The sequence below is a fragment of the Saccopteryx leptura genome, chromosome 8 (genome assembly GCF_036850995.1).
Source record: "Saccopteryx leptura isolate mSacLep1 chromosome 8, mSacLep1_pri_phased_curated, whole genome shotgun sequence".
Taxonomy (NCBI): domain Eukaryota; kingdom Metazoa; phylum Chordata; class Mammalia; order Chiroptera; family Emballonuridae; genus Saccopteryx; species Saccopteryx leptura.
This window is the reverse complement of record NC_089510.1, coordinates 37,295,497-37,322,176: the sequence shown is the minus strand read 5'-3', so window position 1 is coordinate 37,322,176 and position 26,680 is coordinate 37,295,497. Positions and strand designations below refer to the sequence as shown.

Below are 26,680 nucleotides of genomic sequence, written 5' to 3'. Positions count from 1 at the left end.
GCCACATGTTCATTCCAGGATAAAAAACTAAAAGTAAAACACCTCCTGCTTCCAAGCTGCTGCTGAAGTGCTGTCAGGGCTCAGGCCTCTCGCGGAAGCTTATGTGAGTGACACCAAGCAAGAATTCTCAGAATCTTCGCAATTCTCATCGAATCAGGAAAAATCATAGTGGCTAGGACAAACGTATATAGTAAACGGGTCATTCAACAAACATTTTGAGGGCACCCACCATAATTTGGAAAGGTATACATGGTAAAGATAAAAAAATATATCTCTAATGTCCTAAAACTGTGAAGATCTAAGTAAACCAACGGTAGTGTCCTGCTGTGAGTACTGTGATAGAGCGACCATATTCCTGCAGGAAGGCTTCTCTGTCAGCCCTAGACTTAGGTAGATGTACAATATACTTAACCCTGAGTTCTGAGGGACCTGTGAGTGGTCAGCCAGGTAGAGAAGAGTCAAGGACAGAGGCATGAGGATAAGACGGAATTGGGAATGTTAAGGGAAATGGAAATACCCACTAGATCATGGGGTCAGGGAAGGACAGATCAGTGGCAATGATGCTCAGTAAGGGCAAGTCATCAGAGACCATGAATATGAGACTGATGGATTTTAATTCTGTCGTTCAGCTAATGGGTATCTATGGAAGGATTTTAAGTAGCTGAAAGTGAAGTTACTAGGTTTATATTTTAGGAAGTTTACTCTCATGATTATTCTGAAGGATGGATTAAATCAACTAGGTGTTTACTCTCATGATTGTTCTGAAGGATGGATTAAATCAACTAGGGGTGGAGCTACCATGCTCTGAGGTATTTCGGTTACCACAGTGACTGAGAAGTGCCGCTGACATTCAGTGGGATAGGTCCAGGGATGCTAGTACTCCTGAGCAGTAGGTATAGTCCTGTACCACCAAGAATTGCCCCCGCCCGAGGCCAATCCTGTCCCCATTGAGAAGAAAGGAAGCATAAACCAGAGCTGTGCCAGCTGGAAGGCACTACGACTCATTTGTGCCTACAGTTTGACTTCTGTGTCCACGTGGATGACACAACCCTATTCGGATGCCACGTGGTACAGAATAAATAAGCTGTAGGTTATGTGTGATTCCCAGCGGGCTAACTTACATCAACGTTTTCTTTTTCTCTCAAGAAAGCTGATATAAATACAATGCGTGGGGTTTTTATAAGGGAGGATATCGAATTTTAAAAAGTAAATCATTCACTATCTGTAGTACTTTATAGCTATTAGTAACAAATCATTTGCCATGCATATTATAACTGATACTGCCCCAGCACGTCTCAATGTGATGAAAAACCACTAGTCTAGTAAGAGATGAGGCTATTAATCAGCCATAGAGAAGAGGAGATGGATTTGGGGGGAAAAAAATTAGGCAGTAGAGAGCTGGTCTCTATGGCAGTTACTGAAACTTTAGGTGTGTAAGAGAAATTAACACCAAAATGCCAGTTCCTAGGTCTCACCCCAGACCTAATGAATCAGTCTCTGCAGTGGGACCCAGGAGACGAGGGAGTTGTCAGGTGACACTGCTGGTCCAGGGACTATCTTTCAACCAGGTTATCTAGGTGATATTATATTGTTCCTAAGAGCCTTTCCTCAACCTTACCCATATGGAGATACCTTGCAATTACTAGAACAGTCTTTTAATAACTCAGTGAAATCTTTATGGATCTTAGGTCCTACTGAATTCTCAGACCTTTAGCCTAGAACAATCATCTGAGGCCAGACTTATCCTTGGTGAATTACATATCTCCTTTTTCAAACTTGAGCTGTACCACAAAATACCCTGTAACCTCTTTTTCCCCAAAAAGAACCAATTAGAGACTCATTCAACTTGAAAAGGTTTTAACCATTATCTCCCTAGCAGATTTAAACTGATTCTATGTACAAACAAATCATTTGTAGCTGTATTTTCCTTTACAAAGAAGTACTTTCTTCCCCCCCCCCACTTTTTTTTAAGTGAAAGAAGGGGAGATAGTGAGACAGACTCCCACACATGCCCCTACCAGGATCTACCAGGCAACCCCCCACTGGGGCCCAAGAATCAACTGAGCTATTTTTTAGCGCCTGAGGCTGACATGCTCTGAACAACTGAGCTATCTTCAGTGCCCAGGGCTGACACTCAAACCAATTGAGCCACTCGCTGCAGGAGGGGAAGAGGGAGAGAATGGAGGGAGGAAGGGGGGAAGAAGAAGATGGTTGCTTCTGACCGGGAATCAAACCTGGGACATCCATATGTTGGGCCAATGCTCTATCCACTGAGGAAACCGGCCAGAGTCACAGAGAAGTGGTATCTAAGGAGTTAAGTGCAGTGAGTATCCAGAATATACTCCAGAAAAATACACTTACCCGCTCCAGGCCACACCTGTGGCCGTGGAAAGCCCGGGGGTGCCCAGAGCCTGGCTCTCTGAGAAGGACAGAGGATGCAAGCCTTCCTGGAAGATTCTTCATGCCGTCAAGAAACACAGCATAAGCTGTGAGGCAGGATATCTTTCTTTCTGTATCTCAGGCTCAATCCTGCCGTCGAGAAAGACCTTCGCTAGAGGAAAGTGAAGAGACAATGAGAAAAAAGCTCATACGCTTGTGCCTTTTCTACACACTCTCTATACTAAGGTTTCACACCCTCAGAAAATCTGTGCTTCAAACATGGATCAAACAGCAGTAAAAGCAGCTCCAGCTCTTGTCACACCCCAGGAAAGAAAGAATCAGGACATCAGCCACAGAACAAAGAACCCCCAGCGTCATGGGCAGGGAATGAAGCCCCTCTAAACGACTATGCCCACCTCCTTGCTGCAAGCACAACAGGAAAGGAAGATAGATAAAGAGAAAAATGGATTTTTCCTGGACCGTTTTGCTGGAAACTGGCTTTTATTCCCCAACCCTCTGTTTCCCAAAGGTCTGCAGTTGACCCTGACTTCTGCTCTGGGACATTTGTTCTACCCCATTAAAGAGCAAAAGGCAGAGAAATACAGAACACAAGTTGAGAACTAGCACATGTTGGGTCTTGTAGGTTATCCAGATCCCTTTCTCCTTTCTGATTTGGGCTGCCATCTCTTTGACACTGATTGGTGAAAATCACTTCCATTCCAGTGTGCCTTTGCTGGCAACAGGCTTTTCTAAATGTGGCCTCCTGGGGTTGGAAATAATTGTTTAAGGGAGTGTGGCCCACTAGAAAAGAACTCATCTGTGGCCCGAGTCCTCGCCCATTGCCTGTCCTAAACAGACTAGCTTGTGTTAGTATCATGGGTCTTAAGTTGCCTAACGAGACGGCTGCTTTCCTTTAGAATACAAGTCTCCTCAGCCAGAAGAAGAAACTGGAGGCGGATGCTGCTAGGATGCAGAAGGAAGCCCAAGAGGCAGTGCAGGGCTGTCGGGATGCGGAAGAGAAGGCCAGGAAGGCAGCCACTGAGGTGGGTGCATCGACTGCCTGCTCAATCTTGCCTTCCAGAGTTCACTGGAGCAGCAGCCACGGGTGGGGGCCAGTCTGCAGCCAGAAAGGATGCCATTGATTCCCCATACAGCCGGGAGGAGGTTAGCTCACCCCTCTGCGCTCTGTCCCCATTTTGAAAAATTAGGCCAATTAGCTCCTCCCAGCCCATCTCCCAGGGCGATGAAAAGGAACAGTTGAATTTCTATAAGCAGAACCTTATGAAAGCAGGGGATTTTTTTAAAAAAACTTCCACCACTTTCCACTTGTGAATCAATATATCTAGTGTCTAGACACAGTTCTTCCTGTGTTTACTTCCAAATAGTTATGTTCCTAGAATAGGTAATGGTTTGATGATGATGATCTGGAAGGAATGCTTATCTCACTCATTTTTTATAAGCATTGCTGCGGCTCAAATAGGCCGATAAAGAGAGGCTCCCGGGTTGGTGTGCCCTTCCTTGTTTACAAGTTTAAAATCATGGAGGGTGGTGCTTTTCCTCAATGACACGAAGCTCAGGGTTGGCTGCCAGCCTTGACTGTGCCTCTGTGGGAACCGGAGGAAAGCCACTCCTCAGGTACCCCCTGTGGGCAAACACAGCGCCTCTCTTAAAGGCTAAGACAAGCAGAAGAAAATGCCAAGAAAATTCATGGCGGGACGTGGAGGGAGAAGTGTGTGTCGAGGGTCCAGCCTTGCAGGTTCCAGCACTTGCTGAGCAGGCTTGGGTTTGATTCTAGCTTCCACTCACCCCAACCCAATCTAGCAATTCTGTGTCATCCAAACAAACAAGCATATGCAGCAGCCTTGACCTTGCCGTATTAATGGAAGCTGACCCTCTTCCTGAAAAGGGTGTGGGAATTGGGGAGACAAGATGTTCAATTTGACTTTACATTTGTCATTTTGAAATTCAAATGAGGGGAAGTCTTGTGCCTGTATTTTCCTTTTCCTGAGTTATTTAGCACTTGGGGAGCCAAACCAAACTTAAAGCCTAGCTACCAGGTCACTGTGGCATTCAGAAGAATGGAGAAGCATGCCTTCCACTCAGCCATTTAAACCAAGGCAGACACTTCCGGCTCTCTGCTGGAGAAGAGGTGTGTGAAAGCTTAAAAATGTTTGGCCAAGTTAAAAATAATGTGCTTAACGTTTATGTAAATCCACATAGATAGAAATAAATAAAAAAGAGCTTCTAAATCTGCTTGGTAAATTTATGTAGTCATACATTATGAAGACTCTCATCTATTTAACCTTGCTTATTAAAGATTTTCTTGACTAGCTTGAAAGATAAACTCACTATCTCTCCCCCCTGCCTGGAATTCTCCGGTAGTGTAGCTCGGAGTCCCAACCTCACATGGCAGAGCCCAGAGCCGCCTCGGTAATTTATTCTTTGCCCTCACCATCTGCGCAGACGTCTCACACTTAAATTACACAGATGGTTGGTAACCTGACAGACAGAGAAGCTTTGACTGGGAGGGCAGTGTTCTTACATTAAATGCACTGAGAGATTCAAGAAACAGTTCTTAATAATTGCATCAAGACACTAAGCCCTTGTATACATAGCCAAAGCCAAGAACGGGCTTCACAAGCAAGAATTAACCTACCGTGTGCCAGATTATTGGCACTCAGAACATCTGTTGCTGCCAATTTCCTGGAGCCTAAACTTGTTTGCAGTTGTGAATCACAGAATTGTAGAAGGGAGATGTGGAAAATGATGGTCAGAGGCACTGCTCCACACTTGCCTGGTGCATGATGTCGCAGGACAGGTTCTAGTGCTTTGTTCAATTGAAAGTTGTGGCTTCAGTTGGTCGCCTTACTTTCAGTACGGGTATTGTGTGATAACGTTCACGTGGTGCTTCATCTTTGGTCTGTTACCACCAGCCCTCTCCCTAATCTCTTCAGTCACTGCTGTTTTCTTGATTGCCTATTCTTCACAATCCTGAGGGCCCCAGAGGTGAGGGAGAGCCTGGTGGGAAGTGAAAACATGCGCAGAGGCCGGACATGACATCCAGTTAGATCAAGCGCTGAAGATTGGGGGTGGAAATATTAAGGTCATTCAGCTGCCGGATGATCTCAGTCTCTTTCCCCTCTTTTCTAGGTAGCCAACATGTCAGAAGAACTGAGGAAGGAGCAAGATGCCAGTGCCCACTTGGAGAAGACAAGAAGGAATATGGAGCAGACAATTAAAGACTTACAGAGGAGGCTGGATGATGCTGAACAGATGGCCCTGATGGGGAGCAGAAAGCAAATCCAGAAACTAGAATCCAGGGTAGGAGTTGGTGGCCTGGGTAATCGTGGGGTCTCGATAGCTCCCAATTCAAGGCCTGGAAATCACACCGGATACTCCCTGCCTTGCTCATCACTTTTGCTCGTAGTTTTTTCAGATAATGTAAGAGAGTTGGATCTCAATGAACTGATTTATTCTTATTTGACTTTGGGCCATTTCTCCTGGACTGGATTAAATCTGCCTACCCCCTTCCTGCTCCATGAGACACAGCTCCGCCCACTCACCTACACTGGCGAGGTGACCTCCTGCTCCCCACACACCCTCACAGCCTGGCTTCTGTGCCTCTGCCTCTATTACTTCCTTGGCCTCTTTGCTAACAGCCAGAGAAAGGAGAAGGGAAACAACTAAATCAAGTTACCAGAAAGACAGAGTAAAGATCTAGTAAGGGCTGACAGCAATGATGTAGTACCTGCCTTCAGGGAGCTTCAAAACAAATGGAAAGACCTATCTTGAAAATAGGATTTTAAAAATTATTGAATCAATTTCAGTGTACAGGTCACGTGATAAATGCTACAGGATGGAAAGAATATTTGACTGGGATTTGATGGCTCAGAAGGGCTGACAAGTGAAGTATTGCCTTTGCTCATTTATGATATATCCGTACAATGGAATGCCAATGGGCACTTATGGCACCACGTCCATACAGTCGTGCTACGTAAGAAGGAACAAGCAAAGCTCTATACCAGGGGTAGTCAACCTTTTTATACCTACCGCCCACTTTTGTATCTCTGTCAGTAGTAAAATTTTCTAACCACCCACCGGTTCCACAGTAATGGTGATTTATAAAGTAGGGAAGTAACTTTACTTTATAAAATTTATAAAGCAGAGTTGCAGCAAGTTAAAGCATATAATACTAATTACCTACCAAGTACTTTATGTTAGATTTTCGCTGTTTGGCAGAATAAATCTTTATAAAACAACTTACTATAGTTAAATCTATCTTTTTATTTATACTTTGATTGCTCTGCTACCGCCCACCATGAAAGCTGGAACGCCCCCTAGTGGGCGGTAGGGACTAGATTGACTACCACTGCTCTATACCATGTTCTGGAGATCACGCCTAGTAGTGTAATGATGAAAGGCGAAGACAATATAGTCTTTTGTGCAAGCAAAGGAAATACGGAGAGATGTGCACATTTGCTTATATTTTTAAAAAAGAAATGATGACAGGATAAAACCAAGACTAATAAAAATAGCTCCTCATAAGAGGGGTATACGAGATGAAAGTTAGACCTTCTGAATGCACCTTGCTGTTTTTATTGCAAAATCATATAAAACATTTATATGCTTCATAATTAAAAAAAACAAGTTTAAATCACAGAGGAAAATAAAACAAAGCAATCCCCCAAATTTTAACATAAATGGAAGCAAAGGAAGCTGACTATACATCATGTTAGGGGGCATAAAACACCGAGACACAATTATTCCCAATGTCTTTTAAACAATGTTTTGTTTGTACATCTCTCATGAAATATATCTAAAGACAAAACAAAACAGCAAATAAAGCAAGCTGCATTTGTTGTTTCAAAATTACAATATCTTGTTATCGCTACTAGCAATAACACTAACATAATTATTTTATCCAACAACAGATATAAGAACCAAGATTTTTAGAATAAAACAAAAAAAGCATTTAGGCATAAAATCAAAGAACTTATACTATGCTTTTTTTTTTCCCTAAAAATACATAGATGATACTAGTAATCCCAATTCAAATTTAAGATTACAAGATTTACTTTTATTCCCAGTTGCTGTTCGTCTACTCTTACGGCCTAGAATCAATGATAACTCAGTAGAAGTGAGCTCCTAAATTTCAGATGATACTAAAGAGTTATAGTTAATTTTCTTAAAAACATAGACATATTATCATTATCTATTAGAATTACATAAAAAAACTATTTATTGCTGAAATTACACGATGGCTAGGATTTGCTTTAAACAAAGTGATTTTTCCCTGAGGTTATTAACGTAAACACAGCAGAATCTTAAAGTAAGGGGTGGGCTCTGTTAACCTCATGTTCCAGCTGATAGACCTGTGTGTTATGTTCCTATATGTCAGAGGTCCGGAGCTTTAAAAAAAAAAAAGCTTTATTCACAAGGAACCTATACACCTGCTGACTCCCCACCCCCATCATACCTCTCTGAAGAACAAGGACTATATGGGTAAGGTGGAGGAGGGAGCTGAGGGAGTTAGAGATGCATTCAGATATATTCCAGGCACATCCGTGCCTCAGGGCGTCGGGCTTTGCAGTGTTAACAAGATGATCAGGAAGGCCTCTTTGAGAAGATGGCATTTGCTTCAAGAAGAAGTCAGGGAGGAAGCATTGGCCCTACCCCTTTCCTGGTTTTACTCCAAATCATTTATCACCATCTAACATAGTAACATAGTCTATATTTTCCTTTGACTTGTTTGTGTTTTCCCCATTAGAATGTACCCTTGTAGGAGGAAGAGATTTTTATTATGTTCATGGCTGTATCCCTAGCCCTGGAGTCTGGTGTTGTAGGCATCAGATATTTGTTAGCTGAATGCTATGTTAACCTTGTTTGTATGACTCTATCAGGCTATAGGCCAGGGGTCTCAAACTCCTGGCCCGCGGGCCACATGCGGCCCACCGAACAATTTTGTGCGCCCGCAGACTAATCCATGAAGTTCAAAATATTTTGGATAAAATTAAGTAAGCCTAGGGGCCTACTTGTATTTTTCATTTCTCTAGCATCCTAGCTAGATATTAGCTTAGTTAACAGCAGTTGTGATGCGAACTACAGTTTCTGGTCGTTTTGTGATACTGAGTAAACTGCATGTACGATTGTGCTTGTTGTACTGATTTTTTTTTTTGTTTTCAACTGCAGTGAGAAAAGTGTTGCATAACAGTTGCCTTTTGTAGACCTAGTGCGGCCCGCCGAACGGCTGTGATCTTGCTCTGCGGCCCACATGCTGAGTTGAGTTTGAGACCCCTGCTATAGGCAGATCGGTAGTCTGTACTACTATATAGGTCTCCCTCAAAGCAGGGCTGTGGGGCTGAGTGTGACATTGTGTGGCCTAGACTCAGGGTCTGATTTTTAAAGAGTGAGAGCTGAATAGGAAAAAAGAAGATGGAGTAGTGTATTGGCTGACTTCTCAAAGTGTGCTATAGAGTGTATTCTCTCTAGTTGCTTACATACATCCCCAAGTGTGTGGGCGATGGTGTCATCTAGGAGGGGAAGCTGATTGCCTCTGCATAGATCAGCTTTTCACATCTTTCAGAGTCTAAACAGTCCTTCAGTGAACACACATTGTTCAACCAACTCACTTCAGTGAGACAGTTTTTCAAGACAGAGCTTGCCCTGTTTAACCACGGCCAGGAGAGCAGACACATCTTCCCTTGATGATTTTGCTCTCTCAAGTGATCACGCCAGTTGGCAAGTATAATGCCAGCCCGGCTTGCCTCCTGCCAGCCCGTGGTCTGAGATCATGGTTGTTTGCAGGTTGGTGAACTGGAAGGGGAACTGGAGGGCGAAATCCATCGCAGAGCAGAGGCGCAGAGGGGAGCCCGCCGGCTGGAGCGCTGCGTCAAAGAGCTGACCTACCAGGTACTCCAGGAAAGCTCTCCCTGTCTGGCTGGGCTCCTCCCTGGAAAAATGGGTTCTGTCCATGCCAGAAATGGCCCTGTGGGTCCTCTGAAGTTTCTTCTCCATCTCCGCTCTCCCTCAGCGGTAGACACCGCCTCACCGCTCCAGGGCGCCTGTGCTATTAGTGGTTTGGGTTGGTCCCTGTTCAGAGCTCTCAGGAAGCCAAATGTGAGCAGCAATTTGCAATTAGAAGTAAAAAGCTATTTATACTGTTCCTATTTTTTCACACATAATGCCTGTAGCACTTTCAGAAATATTCCTTCCTGTGAGAGTCGGAGTGAGAGCAATGTGTAAATGAAGTGACTGGCAGAGATGGGGGGTACTCAGCCGGCAGGTTATGTGGGGTAAATGGGAGGCAGGGACGTTTGCACTCCTGTGTTCTGGTTGCACAGACGCTCCGGGCCATGGAGGCTCTACCTGGTGCTGGTGCCCAGTGAAAACAGAGCAAGGAGCGAACGAATGAGAGGCCTCCAAAGCTTTCTAACTGGTTTCCTGTTGAGTAAGCTGGGTCTCAAGCAACTAATTGGAAAGAGGTGGGCGACTTCATACCAGTGATGAATACATTTCTAAAGTAGCAATATAATCCTTCGTTTTTATTTCTGTTTTCTAACCTTTCTTCCTTTTTCTTCAAATGGAGTAGCGCAGCAATTCCACCATAGCAGAGGTGCTGTATGTTTGCCCCTCTCGGGCCTAGTGCAGGGGTCCCTAAACTTTTTACACAGGGGGCCAGTTCACTGTCCCTCAGACCCTTGGAGGGCCAGACTATAAAAAAAACTATGAACAAATCCCTATGCACACTGCACATATCTTATTTTAAAGTAAAAAAAAAACCAAAATGGGAACAAATACAATATTTAAAATAAAGAACAAGTAAATTTAAATCAACAAACTGACCAGTATTTCAATGGGAAATATGGGCCTGCTTTTGGCTAATGAGATTGTCAATGTGCTCCTCTCACTGACCACCAATGAAAGAGGTGCCCCTTCCAGAAGTGCGGCGGGGGCCGGATAAATGACCTCAGGGGGCCACATGCGGCCCGCGGGCCATAGTTTGGGGACTCCTGGCCTAGTGTCTCCGCAGCACAGAGCAGATAAACGTGTTGCAGTGGCTGAAAACAGATGCCAAAGGTCACTTTCGAGCCCTTCCTACCGCACACACAATATAGCTTATTTCATGAAAAGACAAACTCGTTCTAGGCTCCCGCCTGTACAGCAACTTGGGTAGTACTTAAAGCAAGGTCTGCCTGTCCTGATCCTGCTTCCTGAGGCTAGATGATTGTTGTTAGAGACATCAAAGTCTTCCTCCCTCCCCACAGGATGAATAGTGTTGATAAGAAAGAAGAGCACTTCAGAGGCATCATCTTGGGCTAATTAAGATGAAATGAGCTACTTGCCGGCTCTTCTTTACTGAATAAGTGGTTCCTTTCAAAGACGAGCTAGTCTGACACTTTGTTCGACCAGGCAGGTGTATCAAAGCCACCGAGGAGTGAGCCCAGTCTGTGTGGCTCAGGAAGGACGCGCTGGGGAGCAGGAAGGATGTGCCCGTTCTCCTCCTCTTTGGAGGGGGGTTGGGGGAGCCGCCTAGGTTGAGGGAGTGCGGTGCTGCTTGTTAATGATGTTGGGGTTTTTCTTTTTATTTTCTGACAGTTTAGTTTTGCTGTTTTCTTCGGTAAACAACTTCATTTTAGAACAAACACCAAAGCTATTTTTCTCTTTGGATTTTGCTGTCCCAAGGACTGCATTCTTGTTGTATCGTGTTAGATCTTTGTTTTTTCATAGCAGTAATCTTAGTATTCCCTAGGTACTACATAATATAGAGGAATATTTCTTAATTTCTTCCAACTGTCTGCACAATGCTTAGAGTGTAGCTATTCAATTGTGCCACGTCTGTGCATTCAAATCAGATAACACCAATTGAAATACCTGTTTTATGCAAATATTAGTCTAGACTCTATCTAGACCATGTAAGTTTAAAAGAGACATTAGCGAGCCCTCTACATTCCTTAATATCAATATTAATGTTTGGAAGCATTCAAGGTGGATGCTGACTCAACCACGTCTGCTCTCTTTTAACATCAAACTAACCATCAAGACTATGGGTCAGGGTGTGCTATGATATTACATTATAGGTGCTAACTGAAAATGTCATTTAGAAAGGGACATAAATATGGTTTTCCTTTCCTAGGAAAAATCCTCTGGGAAGATCCCACTGCATTGGAAAGAGAACAAAGTGTGACCCCAGACGCAGTAGTTCTGTGGCCAGTCCTCACTGTGCATTCATCTCCCCTCCTATGCCCTTCTAGCATTTAGAAACTCACCCTATTTTCTCTCTCCATTGCCTAGAAAAAATCTGCTTGAAAACAAGACGTAAGATTAGGAACATATAATTGCTAAGAAGGTAAAGACAGTTTTTCTGCCTCCACTCTTCATCCAACTGCCCATTTTACCTTGGACTGCCCGCAATATTTAGAGATTTGTGTGTTGATGCTCCTTAATCCTGTTAAATCTAATTATAGAGTTGGTATTTTTAGTTTTGAGGAATAAGGAAACAAAATTTAGTCCTCAGTGGGTTCTCCAGGAACCAGATGCCAGGATGGCGTCAGAAGCACGAGATTTATTGGCGGTAACACCTGGGAAAGGTAAAGAGGAGAGCGAGCAGGATCAGGCAGAGAAAGCCACCAGAGCACAGGGAGTCTGACCCCTGTGAAAGGAGAGGAGGAAGGCAGGAGGATTAGACAGAAGGACCTTCAGACTGCGGTGCTGCTCCAAGCACGTCTCTAGCACAAAACTTGCACGAGCCGGAGTCCCACGTTGGGCAGAAATGTCCAGACCCCAGTAACTCCACTGCGCCTCGTCATCGGTGGCAGCTGCCTGGGAAGTTTGCGATCTCTGTGTAAATGCTATGGCAGATCCCAAAGGCACAGCAGTTGGAGGTGTTCAGAGAACTGTACTCACAGCTGCACAGCAAGTTTCTTGAAAGGAAATTTGAGCAGTTCACAACCATGGTCACTGCAGTTACTTTTCTCTGAGATGAGGCCTAACAAAGGCTTGCCTTCCCAAGTGGAAGGAACATTAACATCAGCAACCATTTCTACCCGTTTTCAGTTTTCTTCTCTGGCCTCCTTCACCACACAGTAAACTTATCGGCCCCAATAAACTGGTTTCAAGCAATTAAACCTGTTGCTTTCGGAACTTTCTCTACACACAGAATTCTATGAGTCTTCAAATTTCTTACACCCAAGAGGTAGAGGAATAGGCAGATGAAAACAGAAAAGAGATTTTATTTAAACAGTTGATTTCTCTCATTTTCTTAACCAGCCTATTCCTTATATATTGGTCCCTGCCTTAGTAACTTCAAAATTAGTAATTAGTTATCTATTATCAGATCTACTTTAAGGTGGAGGTAGGAGGGAGTGTTCTAGGCAACAGAAACAGCTTGGTTGAACCTATATGTATTTGTTTGTTTGACTATAGATAGAATTAATAAATAATATTATATTAGTTTTGATGCACAGTGTATATGTTTACACTATGAAATAATTATCATAACAAGTTTAGGTAACATTCATCACCACACATAATTACAAATTCTTTTTCTTATGATGAGAACTCTTAAGATTTATTCTCTTAGCCATTTTCAAAAATACAATACAGTATTATTATTAGTTTTTTAATTTTTTTAAAATTTATTCATTTTAGAAAGGAGAGAGAGAGAGAGAGAGAGAGAGAGAGAGGAGAGAGGAGCAGGAAGCATCAACTCCCATATGTGCCTTGACCAGGCAAGCCCAGGGTTTCGAACCAGTGACCTCAGCATTCCAGGTCAAGGCTTTATCCACTGCACCACCACAGGTCAGGCACAATACAGTATTATTAACTAAAGTCATGAGGCTATATTTTATATTCCTAGGACTTATTCATTTTATGAATGGAAGTTAGTACCTTTTGATCACCTTCATCTATTTTTTTTTCTTTCATTTTTGTAGGCTGGGAAGTAAATGAATAGAGCAATGCTTTCTATCCAATCATCTCCCCAAGCCTGTGTATCAATGTCCCAAAGTCTTCACCTGTTTTTTCAACCTGACTTCATCTCTCCACCCCCATTGCCTCTGGCAACCCCCAATCTGTTCTCATTCTATAAGTTCAGTTCTTTTGGTTTTACATATAGGTGAGGTCATGTATTGTTTGTCTTTCTCTGGCTGACTTATTTCACTTAGCATAATACTTTTAATGTCCATCCATGTTGTTGCAAATGGCAGGATTCCTTTTTTTAAAGGCTGAATATACATACCCCATCCGTATATACATACCCCATTTTCTTTATCTAGTTACCTATGAACGGACATTTAGGCTGTTTCCATATCTTGGCTATTGTAAGTAATACTGCCATGAACATGCAGATATTTTTAGAGTCAGTGATTTTGTTTTCTTCAAAGAAATACTAAGAAGTTAATTTCTGGATCATATGGTATTTCTATTTTTAATTTTTTTTGAGGATGCTCCATACTGTTTTCCATAGAGGCTGTACCAATTTGCATTCCCACCAAGAGTGCATAAGGATTCCATTTTCTCCACTTTTCACCAACATTTATCTCTTGTCCTGTTGATAATAGCTATTCTAACGGTGTGAGATGATATCTTATTGAGGTTTTTATTTGCATTTCTCCAATGATTTGTGATGTTGAACATCTTGTCATATACCTGATGGCCATTTGTATATCTTCTTTGGAAAGAAACATCTATTCAGATCTTCTGCCCATTTTTAAATCAGACTTGTATTTGTTTGTTTATTTTATTTTTGCTTAGTTGTATGAGTTCTTTGTGTATTTTAGATATTAATCCCTTTCAGATGTGATTTGCAGTTGTTTTTTTTTTTTCCATTCTATAGGTTGCCATTTCATTTTGTTGATGGTTTCTTTTGCTGAACAGTCTTTTAGTTAAATAGTCCTACTTACTAATTTTTGCTTCTGTTGCCTTTGTTTTTGGTGTTAAATCTAAAAAATTATTGCCAGGGCCAATGTCTAGGAAATTACTCCCTATGTTTTCTTCTAGGAGTTTTATTGTTTCAGATCTTAAATTCAAGTCTTTACTCTATTTTTAGTTCATTTTTGTGTATGGCTTAAGATAGTGGTTCAGTTTTATTCTTCTGCATGTGCCTGTCCAGTTTTCTCAACACCATTTACTGAAGAGACTCTTCTTTCTTCATTGTATATTCTTGGCTCCTTTGTTATAAATTAATTGACCCTAAATATGTGGGTTTATTTCTGGGCTCTCTATTCTATTCCATTGAACTATGTGTATCTTTTTATACAAATTCTTACTGTTTTGATGACTAGCTTTGTAATCAGGAAGCATAGTACCTTTAGCTTTTTCTTTTTCAAGATTACTTTGGCTATAAAGGGCCTTTTGTGGTTCCCAAAATTTAAAATTATTTGTTCTATTTCTGTGCCTCTGGATTTATAAGAATTTCATTGAGTCTAAAGATTGCTTTAGGTAATTATGGACATTTTAACAATATTCTTCTTCTTTTTTTTTTTTACTGTTCTTAAGTTGGAAACGGGGAGGCAGTCAGACAGACTCCCGCATGCACCCAACCGGGATCCACCCGGCATGCCCACCAGGGGGCGATGCTCTGCCCATCTGGGGCGTCGCTCTGTTGCAACCAAAGCCATTCTAGTGCCTGAGGCAGAGGCCATAGAGCCAGCCATCCTCAGTGCCCGGGCCAACTTTGCTCCAATGGAGCCCTGGCTGTGGGAGAAGAAGAGAGAGACAGAGAGGAAGGAGAGGGGGAGGGGTGGAGAAGCAGATGGGCGCTTCTCCTGTGTGCCCTGGCCGGTAATCGAACCCGGGACTCCTGCATGCCAGGCCGACGCTCTACCACTGAGCCAACCGGCCAGGGCCCTAACAATATTCTCTTAATCATTGAGCATAGAATATTTTTAAATTTTTTATGTGTATGTGTGTGTCAATTTCTTTCATCAATGTCTTATAGTCTGCATTGTATATATCTTTCACCCTCTTGGTTAAATTTATTCCTATATTTTATTTTATTTTACTTTTATTCAGTTTGATGAGGAGAGGCAGAGAGACAGACTCTCACATGCCCCAACCAGGATTCACCTGGCAAGCCCCTACAGGGGATGCTTTGACTACATGAAGCATTACTTCATTGCTCAGAAACCAAACTCTTGTTAGCACCTGAGACAGAGGCCATGGAGCCATACTCAGCGCCCAAGGCCAACTAGCTCCAACTGAGCCATGGCTGCAGGAAGGGAAGAGAGAGAGAGAAGCAAGAGGGGGAGGGGGAGGGAAGTAGATGGGCCCTTCTGCTGTGTACCCTGACCAGAAATCAAACCTGGGACATCCCCACACTGGGCCTATGCTCTACCACTGAGCCAACCGGCCAAGGCACAATGTAAGTGGAATTGTTTTTTTTTTTATTTCTTTATTTTATTTTTATTCAGTGAGAGAAGGGGAGATAGAGAGACAAACTCCTGCATGCACCCTGACCTTATTCACCCAGCAACTCTTGTCTGGGGCTGATGCTCAAATCAACCAAGCTATCCTCAATGCCCAGGGCTGATGCTCAAACCAATCAAGCCACTGGCTGCAAGAGGGGAAGAACTAGAGTGTAGGGGAAATGGGGGGGAGGGAGAAGCAGGTGTTCCCTTGTCATATGTACTCTGACCAGGGATTAAACCCAGGACAACTGCACACCAGACCAACACTCTATCAACTGAGCCAACCAGCCAGGGCTCAGTTTTCTTAATTTTTCTTTCTGAGAGTTTGTTATTAGTGTACAGAAACACAACTCCTTATTGTATATTGATTTCATATTCTGTAAATTTACTGAATCTGTTTATTCATTCTAATAGTTTTTGGTGGGTTCTTTAGAATTTTTATATATCATAAATATCATGTCACCTGTAAATAGAGACTGTTTTACTTTTTTCTATTTGGATGCTTTTTATTTCTTTCTTTTTACCTAATTGTTTTGGCTGGGATTTCCAGTACTACATTGAATAACAGTGGTAAGAGTGGGCATCTTTGTCTTGTTCCTGATTTTAGAAGAAAAGCCTCCAGTTTATCTCCATTGAGTATAATGTTAGCTGTGGGCTTGTCCTATACAGCCTTTATTGTATTGAGGTACATTTCTTCTATAGCCACTTTATTTAGAGGTTTTTATCATGAATGGATATTGAGTTTTGTCAGGTGCTTTTTTTTCATGTATTGAGATGATCATGATTTTTATTATATATTTTGTTAATGTTGGTGTATCACATTGACTGAAAACCATACCTGTATTCCTGGAAGAAATTCCACTTGATCGTGGTGTATAATCCTTTTATGTATCACTAAATTCAATTTGCTAGTATTTGTTATTGTTGTATATTGATTTCATATTCTGTAAATTTATTGAATCTGTTTATTCATTCTAATAATTTTTGGTGGGTTCTTTAGAATTTTTTACATATCATTAATATTATGTCCCTGTTGAAAATTTTTGCATCTGTGTTCATTGGGGATGTTGGCTTGTAATTTTCACTTTTTCTGTGGTATCCTTGTCTGGTTTTGGTTTCAGGGTAATGCTGGCCTCATAAAATGAGTTTGGAAGTACTCCTTTGTCTTCTATTTTTTTTTTTCTAAGCTGGAAACAGGGAGAGACAGTCAGACAGACTCCCACATGCGCCTGACTGGGATCCACCCGGCACGCCCACCAGGGGTGACACTCTGCCCACCAGGGGGCGATACTCTGCCCCTCTGGGGCATCGCTCTGCCGCGACCAGAGCCACTCTAGTGCCTGGGGCAGAGGCCAAGGAGCCATCCCCAGCGCCCGGGCCATCTTTGCTCCAATGGAGCCTTGTCTGCGGGAGGGGAAGAGAGAGACAGAGAGGAAGGAGGGGGTGGGGGTGGAGAAGCAAATGGGCGCTTCTCCTATGTGCCCTGGCCGGGAATCGAACCCGGGTCCCCCGCACGCCAGGCCGACGCTCTACCGCTGAGCCAACCGGCCAGGGCCTGTCTTCTATTTTTTTGAAAGAATTTGGGAAGGATTTGTATTAATTATTCTCTAAGTGTTTGGTAGAATGCACCAGTAAAGTAGTCATGTGCTGGGTTTTTGTTTGTTGGGAGGGTTTTTATTAGTGATTCAATCTTCTTACTCTCAACTGTTCTTTTTGGACTTTCATTTTCTTCATGATTTAGTCTTGGTAGGCTGCATGTTCTAGGAATTTATCATTTTCTTCTAGGTTGTTCAAGTTGTTGGCTATAATTTTTCACAGTAGTCTCATATAATCTTTTGTATTTCTGTAGTATTAGTAGTAATGTCTCCTTTTTTATTTCTGATTTTATTTACTTAAGCCCTTTTTCTTTTTTTCTTGGTGAGTCTATTAAAGGTTTTGTCATTTTTCTTTGTATTTAAAAAATAAACTCTTAGTAGCATTGATCTTTTCTATTGTCTTTTTAAAATTGAACTTATTAGGGTGACACTAGTTAACATAATTATACAAGTTTCAGGTGTCCAATTCTACAACTTTTAGTCTCTATTTTATTTATTTCTACTCTGATTCTTATTTCCTTCCTTCTACTAACTTTCAGCTTCAATTGTTCTTTTTTTTTAGTTTATTTGAGGTGTAAAGTTAGGTTGTTTTATTGGAGATATTTCTTTTCTTAATGTAGGCATTTATCACTATGAACTTTTCTCTTAGAACTGTTTATGCTGCATCCCATAAGTGTTGCTATGTTGTATTTCCATTTTAATTTTTCTCAAGGTACTTTTAATTTCTCCTTTGATCCATTGGTTGTTCAGTAGCATAATGTTTAATCATATATTTGTAAATCTTTGTGTTTTTCTATAATTGGTTCCATTGTGCTGAAAAAAGATACTTGATGATTTTAATCCTCTTACATTTATTAAGATTTGTTTTGTAGTCTATCATATGACCTAGCCTGTAGAACATTCCATATGCCCTTGATAAGAATGTGCATTCTCTTACTTTTAATGTAATGTTCTGTATATATTTGGTAAGTCCACCTGGATTAATGGTTTAATGTATCTTTTAAGGTCATTGTTTCCTTAGTGATTTTCTGTCTCTATGACCTATCCACTGATGAAGTGGGATATTAAAATCCACTACTATTATTGTATTGCTGTTTATTTTTATGTTTAGGTCTGTTGATTTTTGCTTTATATCATATATTTAGATGCTAACAAATATATATTTATAAATATATATTTATAAATATTTATAAATATTATATCCTCTTGTTGAATTGACCCCTTTCTCATGTAAAGACCTTCTTTGTCTATTATTACACCTTGTCTTAAAGTCTATTTTGTCTGATAGAATTGTAGCTACCCTACCTTTTTTTGTTTCCATTTTCATGGAATATCTTTTTCTATCCCTTCATGTTTAGTCTGTGTTTGTTCTTATATCTGAAGTGACTCTCCTGTAGGCACCAGATAGGTGGGTTTTGTTTTTTCCATTCAGCCACGCTATGTCTTTTGATTGAAGACAATCAAATTAGTCAATTTACAATTAAAAGTAATTATTGATAGTTATGTACTTATTGCCACTTCAGTAATTGTTTTCTGGCTGTTTTGTAATTCCTTTGTTCTTTTCTTCTTCTCTTGTTTTCTCTGATTGTGATTTGATTATTTTCCAGAGTGGTTTACTTAGATTCATTTCTCTTTGTCTTTTGTGTATCTATTGTAGTATTTGCTTTGCTGATTACCAAAAGTCTTACATAAACCAACCTATATTTATAATAGTCTATTTTAAGTTGAGAACAGGTTTTAATGCATTCTTAAGCTCTATATTTTTACTGTCCCCATTCACATTTTGTTTTTGATGTCAAAATTTACATTTTTTATCTTGTCTACTCAACAAATTTTTGTAGTTTTATTTTTACTATTTTTGTCCTTTAACTTTTAATTATAAGGGATTTATATCATTATATAATATTAGATTATTTTGAATTTAATGATATATTTATCTTTACCAGTGAGAATTATACTTTCACCTTTTCTTGTTAATAGTGACCTTTTATTTCATCTTAAAGAAATATTTTTAATATTTCTTACTAGGCTGGTCTAGTGGTACTGAACTCCATCAGCTTTTGCTTGTCTGGAAAACTGTTTCTCTCTCCTTTAATTCAAGGACAACTCGCAGGGTAGAGTATTCTTTATTGGCAGTTTTTTGTTGCTGTTGTCCTTCCTTCCCTTCCTCCCTCCCTTCTTCCCTCCTTTCTTTCTTTCTTTCTTTCTTTCTTTCTTTCTTTCTTTCTTTCTTTCTCTCAAGAAAAAGGAGAGAGCAAGAGAGACAGACAAGAAGAGAGAGAGATGAGAAGCATCAACTCATAATTGCAGCATTTTAGTTGTCATTGATTGCTTTCTCATATGTGCCTTGACTTGGGGAGGGGCTCCAGCCAAGCCAGTGACCCCTTGCTCAAGCCAGCAACCATGGGGTCATGTCTATGTTCCCACACTCCAGCCAGTGACCGCATGCCCAAGCTGGTGATCCCACACTCAAGCCAGATGAGCCTGCACTCAAGCTAGCTCACAGTAGCTAAGGATGTCCACAACCTGTCAGTCACCCAAAGTGGAGAATGTCCATCAGTACCTAGAAGCAGGCTGATTGCAAGCTGGATCCTAAGAAAGGAGATTATAAAAAATACAAATATACCTCTTTCAGGGTAAAAATGGGAAATGGGTATTCTGTTTCCTCTGCATTGAGGCTGGGGATGATAGCCAGTTACACACTGTTTTCTTAGTTTGTTACCATCTCGTTGAACCCATGAACACAAGCCTTGCTGGCCACCAAAGCCAGGCTATCAAGGATACGTCCTCTGTACAGCAGCCATAAGAGCCAGGGCACCAGACATGTGCCCATGCTTCTTTGTGAGAGACACCAGCGGCTTGAAGCAGGGCTAATGGCGAACATGAAGATGGCTCACAGGGGCCTCCCTGACTTTGAGGAGGATTGCAGCTGGCCCCTTGATGTCTGTTAAATTAGAAGTCTTCCCTTCAGTTACTAAGATAAGCAAATAGGCATTTTTTTTAATGGAAAGACTGAGTATTTGTGTCTGCAGCCTTTGTGCTGTGTCTTGGGGGGATACTGGCTAAGCCTACAGAAGAGGAAGTAAGAAAGGGAGCTGTGGAGAAGTGAGTGGTACACCTGGTTGGAGTGGATGGGGTTTGTAGAGGGCAGTGGAAGGTAAATAGATAGACCATGAAAGCCGTCAAAGAAGTTGATACTTGATAGAATAGGTAAGATGGAGTTAGGAAAAAAAAAATTGAGCAAAAGGAACAGGTCTTAATTAAGTCAGTCTCACAGCCACCAGCAAGTTGAGAGACTTTCTTCTTTTGGGAAGTTCAGGAGCCCCAATCTGGAGATACTCTATTTTAATGGACATGGGAAAGAGGGGGACATGCAGAGCCTTATCTCCCTGCTTGTTTCTCCCCTCCTTCTTCCTCAGAACACCCACAGACTCCACGTAGCGCAGCCAAGAAACACTGTCTCACTGGATTTCCTTTCTCCAGCTCAAGTTTGGGTTGCAATGGGAGCAATAAGAATGCACACAACAACATCCCCACAGCTTATGGAATTTTCCTCACTATCTCTGCAGATGTCTACAACAGAGCTTCAGAAAACAGTCTTACCTATTCCATTAACAAAAGTCAAGGGTCAATTAGAAAGCTCAAAGGAAGATTTGATTTGATTGGAGGGAGAGAGGTGGCGGAGAAACCACAGGTAGACACAGCTTGGTTGGGATGGGAGGACTGAAGACCAGTGAAAACTTCCATTTCAGCAATGGCTGGGAGTTCTGTGGTAGATCAGGAGAAATGACTTGTCATTTCTCAGAGCTGTGTTTATTAACTTCTCAGAACTTGAGACAACTAGAGTTAAACCCATTTTCAAGTCATAATTCTAATATGGTATTTAACAAAGCTGCCTCACCTTTATTTCCTCATATGAGGCTACTCCCAACACAGACTGCCGGATCCTTCATATCACCTTCACATACATACCTATGCATTTCAGGCAGAGCAAGACAAGAAGAATCTGAGCAGGATGCAGACTCTGATGGATAATCTTCAGCTAAAAGTGCAAAGTTACAAGCAGCAAATTGAGGCAGCGGTAAGTGCCGGGGGCGGTTGCCACCTCTTGGATTTCCCAGCAGTTGTTTCTGATTAATGGAGTGTGTGGCCCTGAGCTGGGTGAGCAGCTTGTCAGGGAGAAGCAGCTCAGCTTAGAGTCTGCTCATTCTCTGGTTTTACTCAAGCTAGAATTATTACCCATGGTAAATTTTTGTGCTACTTTTCCCTCCAGGGAGTCAGAGCTCTCTCCCTCAATTTTGTGATTATACCTAAACATGTACATTTTCAAAAAAAAAAAAAAAAGCCAAGTAAGAGAATGGTATCAAGTAGGGAAGGCACATTTTTTGGTTGGGTAATCACCCTGGGGCCTTCCTCACCCTGATACCCTGAGCGAACATAAATGCAAGTCACAGTCCTTTTTCTGATGAGCCTAGACATGACTGCACAAAAACATTATCCCTTGAAATACAGTGTGTCCGTAAAGTCATGGTGCACTTTTGACCGGTCACAGGAAAGCAACAAAAGACGATAGAAATGTGAAATCTGCACCAAATAAAAGGAAAACTCTCCCAGTTTCATACCTATTCAGTGCAGTTCGATGTGGGCTCATGCACAGATTTTTTAGGGCTCCTTAGGTAGCTATCCCGTATAGCCTCTACAGACTCGTCACTGACTGATGGCCTACCAGAACGGGGTTTCTTCACCAAACTGCCGGTTTCCTTCAACTGTTTATCCCACCAAGTAATGTTATTCCTATGTGGTGGTGCTTCATTATAAACGCGATGATATTCACGTTGCACTTTGGTCATGGATTCAAATTTAGCGAGCCACAGAACACACTGAACTTTCCTCTGTACCATCCACATCTCGACTGGCATGGCCGAGGGTTGCTCCATTGTATACACGGTGTTACATCATCATCTGCACATGTGCACATGCTGCCACATCATCCTACAGAAACTGGGAGGGTTTTCCTTTTATTTGATGCAGATTTCACATTTCTATCATCTTTTGTTGCTTTCCTGTGACCGGTCAAAAGTGCACCATGACTTTACGGACACACTGTACATCTGCCAACCCTGGTTTAGTATCCATAGCTACATGGAATGTAATTGATAAGTGTCATATATATTGGTGTACACCTAATACAATCTCTTGAGGGGTTTCAAATTGATTATTTAAATGAGGTGGACTAAAACACCATTATATATGTTACCCATTGACCCAAATCACTGTAAAGACGAGCCCCATCTACCCAGAGGTAAAATAAGATGTTGAACTGATGATAAGACAAACAACCGTGGTTATTCTACCACATACCAAATCTGAGAGAGCTGGACTACATCCCGTTGGTGGAACATGCCGACCATGTTCTACATTTTCAGGGAAAAACCATTATAAAAATAGAACTCGTGCCTGCTGGCAAGTCTGAAGCTCTATATGTCATACCGAAATATGATAGTCCATTCAATGCACAGAAGTTTAGATTCCTTTCACACATTTTTCAACTTTCTCATGTTAGAGCAGAAAGAAATATGACTATGTAGGCACAAAGATTTCTTCTTTTTTTTTTCCATTTTTTATTTTTATAGGAAGCACAAGCCAATCAATATCTTTCCAAATATAAGAAGCAGCAGCGTGAGTTGAACGAAGCCAAGGAAAGGGCAGAGATAGCAGAATCTCAAGTCAATAAACTCAAGATTAAAGCAAAAGAGTTTGAGAAAAAGGTATGTTGGATGTTCAGCCCAGTTCTAGCTCTTAAAACATGTGTGTTTAAGGCTTATAGCATCACATGGACCAATATAACAAGATGTTTCTTGTTTTTCTCTTTACATGCTTTAAAGATACAGTTACATCAACAAACACATTCTAATAAAACCTTTTCATATTTACTAAATTTTACTTGTCCAGATAGAGTGCTAAACATTTGAGGGGGATGCACACTGTATTTATATTTCTTAAATGCTTAATTCTAGGTTAACTTGCAGGCTCTTAGAGCCAGGGCCTAAATTCATTTGTATAGAATAGTCAGGGGCCCAGGGAGCAAAGACGGTTTTAAAAGCACAGATGGATATACCTGAAATTCTAAGTGGACTGTTTCTACAGCAGGTAAGTACATGACTTTGGGCCATATCAATATAGAGACCTGGGGGGTCGGGTTTATTATTGAGGTGGTGGGGGACAAATGCAACAGTCCTGCTTCCTAGCTTTCTATCCTAAATCACAGAGAAAGAAACTTTCTACATCTCTGTGATCCATAAAAATGCTGTTCAGGCCCTGGCCAGTTGGCTCAGTGGTAGAACGTTGGCCTGGCGTGCAGGAGTCCCGGGTTCGATTCCTGGCCAGGGCACACAGGAGAAGCGCCCATCTGCTTCTCCACCCCTCCCCCTCTCCTCCCTCTCTGTCTCTCTCTTCCCCTCCTGCAGCCAAGGCTCCATTGGAGCAGAGTTGGCTCAGGTGCTGAGGATGGCTCTGTGGCCTCTGCCTCAGGTGCTAGAATGGCTCTGGTTGCAACAGAGCGATGCCCCAGATGGGCAGAGCATCGCCCCCTGGTGGGCATGCCAGGTGGATCCCGGTCAGGCGCATGCGGGAATCTGTCTGACTGCCTCCCCGTTTCCAACTTTAGAAAAATACAAAAAAAAAAATGCTGTTCAGATCCGATAGTAGAAGCCACTGCCCTAATTTTCCAGGCAAAGGGGCAGAGTGACAAAGAACACCAAACTGTAGGCTGGCTGGGGTCAGTGTCGTAGTGTGTTTGGGTTGCTATAACACAACACCAGACACCGGGCATCTCATATTTCTCACAATTATGGAGTTTAGGAAGTGCAGGACCGTGGTGCTGGTAGATCTAGTGTCTGGTGAGGACCATCTAAGAGGTTCTCACTGTAACCTCACATGGTGGAAAACGGGGGAAAAGCTCTCTGGGACCTTCTTTTTATAAAGGCACTAATACCATTACTGAGGACTCCAACCTCATGACCAAATCACTTCCCTAAAGCCCCACCTAATGCCATCATCATGGATGTTAGGATTTCAACATATGAATTTGTTGGGGACACACACATTCAGACTATAGCAGTCAGGATAGTCAGCTTCCTCCCAGGTTTTCCAAGGAACACAGTTTTTTTAAAATGAGACTTGGTTTTAGGAGAAGCTAATTATAGGAGATTGGCTATCCTTCAGAGAATGCCTATAAAGCACTTAGCACAATGCCGAGCACAGGTGGGTCTACCATCATTTCATTTTTTAAAAATTTGATATATGCCTGGTACTCTTTCTTATTTATTATAAATGATTACTCATAACTCTAAAAAAAAAATAAGTATTTAGGGTTACCAATAGTAAATTCTACCTAAAGAGAGGTCCAAAGGACCTCTTTCGAAGGAGAGACTAAGAGATCTAATATGAGAAGTATGAGTCAGCGGCAGACTCCAGGGACTTCTTATTGTTGCCTGCGTAGCTGTCCCAGGGATAATGGCCTAGGTGGAGGGGTCCTGTTAAGTGGTGTAAGCTCTGGCCTCAATTTGAGAAGGTTATACATTGGCTTTGAGGTCTTTGTGCAAAGCCCGCCCAGCAACCCGGTATCATGGATTATTTAGAGGAAATGCCTCGTATGTGCTCCAATTGCACTCAGCTGCAGGAGGCTGAAGGGCCTCCAAAACAGATGTAAAGTAATAGACTTTGTCAGTTATTTCCAACAAAGGATAAAATGAGCAAAGCAGAAATGGCTTCCTTCTGAGAGGCTAGAGATGAATGGGAAAAGCATTCCTGGCAGCACAATGACTAATTGTTTCCCATTCACAGAAGGAAAGCCTGGAAACCTCTCAAAATAAAGCAGAGGAAAAGGTTTTCTGATGGAATTGTGTGTTGGGGCTGTGGAGCAAATTGGAGATGTGGCTACAGACGCTTTACCTCGTGGGGTAATCGGTAGCAGGGTCTGCCTTCGCTGGCAAGGCAGGACTGGTGGAAATGAGTGACCGGCATGCCCTTGGGGTGAATTCCTGGTGGGTGTCTGCTTCTAATAATGCAGATAATTATGCCAATGCCTCCTTCGAAAGCTAATGAAGAGTGTCTGAGGCCTGCTTACCTCTGGGAAGGACGGGGCTTGGTTTGGGCGTGTGTTCCACTAGTGAAAGTCACAGGCATCTCACAGAACACACTGATACTGGTTTTCAGGTTCGTGAAGAATAAGCAGTCCTTGCTTATGAAGGACAGTGGCTGGAGAAGTACAAGGAAGTTCCATTTTATGGCCAGTATGTTAAGGTGCATTTGAAAGAAACATTAAAAACAAACAAACATGTTTATGTAATATGAGAAGCACTTTAAGCAAAGTGATTAGAAAAATGTAGTAATTAAAGGGAATACCTTGCTTCCAGGGTTAATGGGGATTTTTGAACCTGAAATGTAAGTAATCATTTCACATGAAAGATTAAATAGATGAATAGATGCAATGAGCTTTTAAATTCTGAGGTTAACAAATCAATTAATACTTGTTCTTTGTCCAGAGTGTCTCTTAATGAGTAATATTCGTTGAATAAATCCTTAGACCAGTTATAGTCCATGATGACTAGAACATGTTAGTAAATGGCAATCACTGAAGTTAGTGAACTTTGCTTGACTCATCCCTAAACTGTAAGTCTATGTTTTTAACCACTAATGGTGGGAGTTGATAAAGTTTTTGCTAGCATTGTGATTTATACATAATCATAGTTAGGCACTTTGGACTTGTAGGTAAAACCTTCCTAATTGACACGCATGTAGGCTACATGCTGGTACAGGCTTGAAACACTGAAGCAGCTTCTCATACAAGTCAATGACAGGTGGTGAGATGGCTCTGTATTGTCCCAGTTTCGCTAAGCTGCAGGTAATTTCCCAGAATTCCTTCCTGTGTGGCTCTGGACTGGAGTTGGTCAGGAGAAATTTGCACCAGATTTGAGAAACAGAAGTGAAGGAGCAGCTGCTTATTTATGCTCATAAGGCCCGTGCACAGCCCAAGGCACTGTGATAGCTGGCAGACATCAGCCCAGGCGTGGAAGGGGAGCTACCGGAGATACGCAGCAGCTCCGGGGACACTCAGCTCTTCCGGTTCCGGGCGGTGCGCTCTTCAGCCTCGGAGTCCTGGCCAGGCGTGTGTGCGGCTCCATCGCTATGGGCGCCCGCTGCTCTTGTAGATCACCCGCAGCAGGGTCTCTGCGGGCCTCCGACAGCATGGATTCCAATTCATCATCGCTCTCCTCGCTCCACGCTCAATCCTCCTTC

The 26,680-nt window shown here is 42.0% G+C and overlaps 1 protein-coding gene and 1 non-coding gene across 2 annotated transcripts in view; one reads left to right on the top strand and one right to left on the bottom strand.

The window, feature by feature from the left end:
* Positions 1–26,680, top strand: part of MYH15 (myosin heavy chain 15) — a 171,190-nt gene extending 144,510 nt beyond the window's left edge. The window contains exons 36-41 of the mRNA XM_066346779.1: positions 3,297–3,422; positions 5,530–5,700; positions 9,184–9,288; positions 21,366–21,461; positions 23,014–23,148; positions 25,598–26,680. Of these exons, the coding sequence (XP_066202876.1) occupies positions 3,297–3,422; positions 5,530–5,700; positions 9,184–9,288; positions 21,366–21,461; positions 23,014–23,148; positions 25,598–25,612 (648 nt within the window). The 3' untranslated portion in view covers positions 25,613–26,680. The remainder of the gene's footprint in view (positions 1–3,296; positions 3,423–5,529; positions 5,701–9,183; positions 9,289–21,365; positions 21,462–23,013; positions 23,149–25,597) is intronic.
* Positions 13,303–13,439, bottom strand: LOC136380239 (small nucleolar RNA SNORA36 family). Its single transcript, XR_010746913.1, has one exon. It is a non-coding gene; the product is annotated as a small nucleolar RNA SNORA36 family (small nucleolar RNA).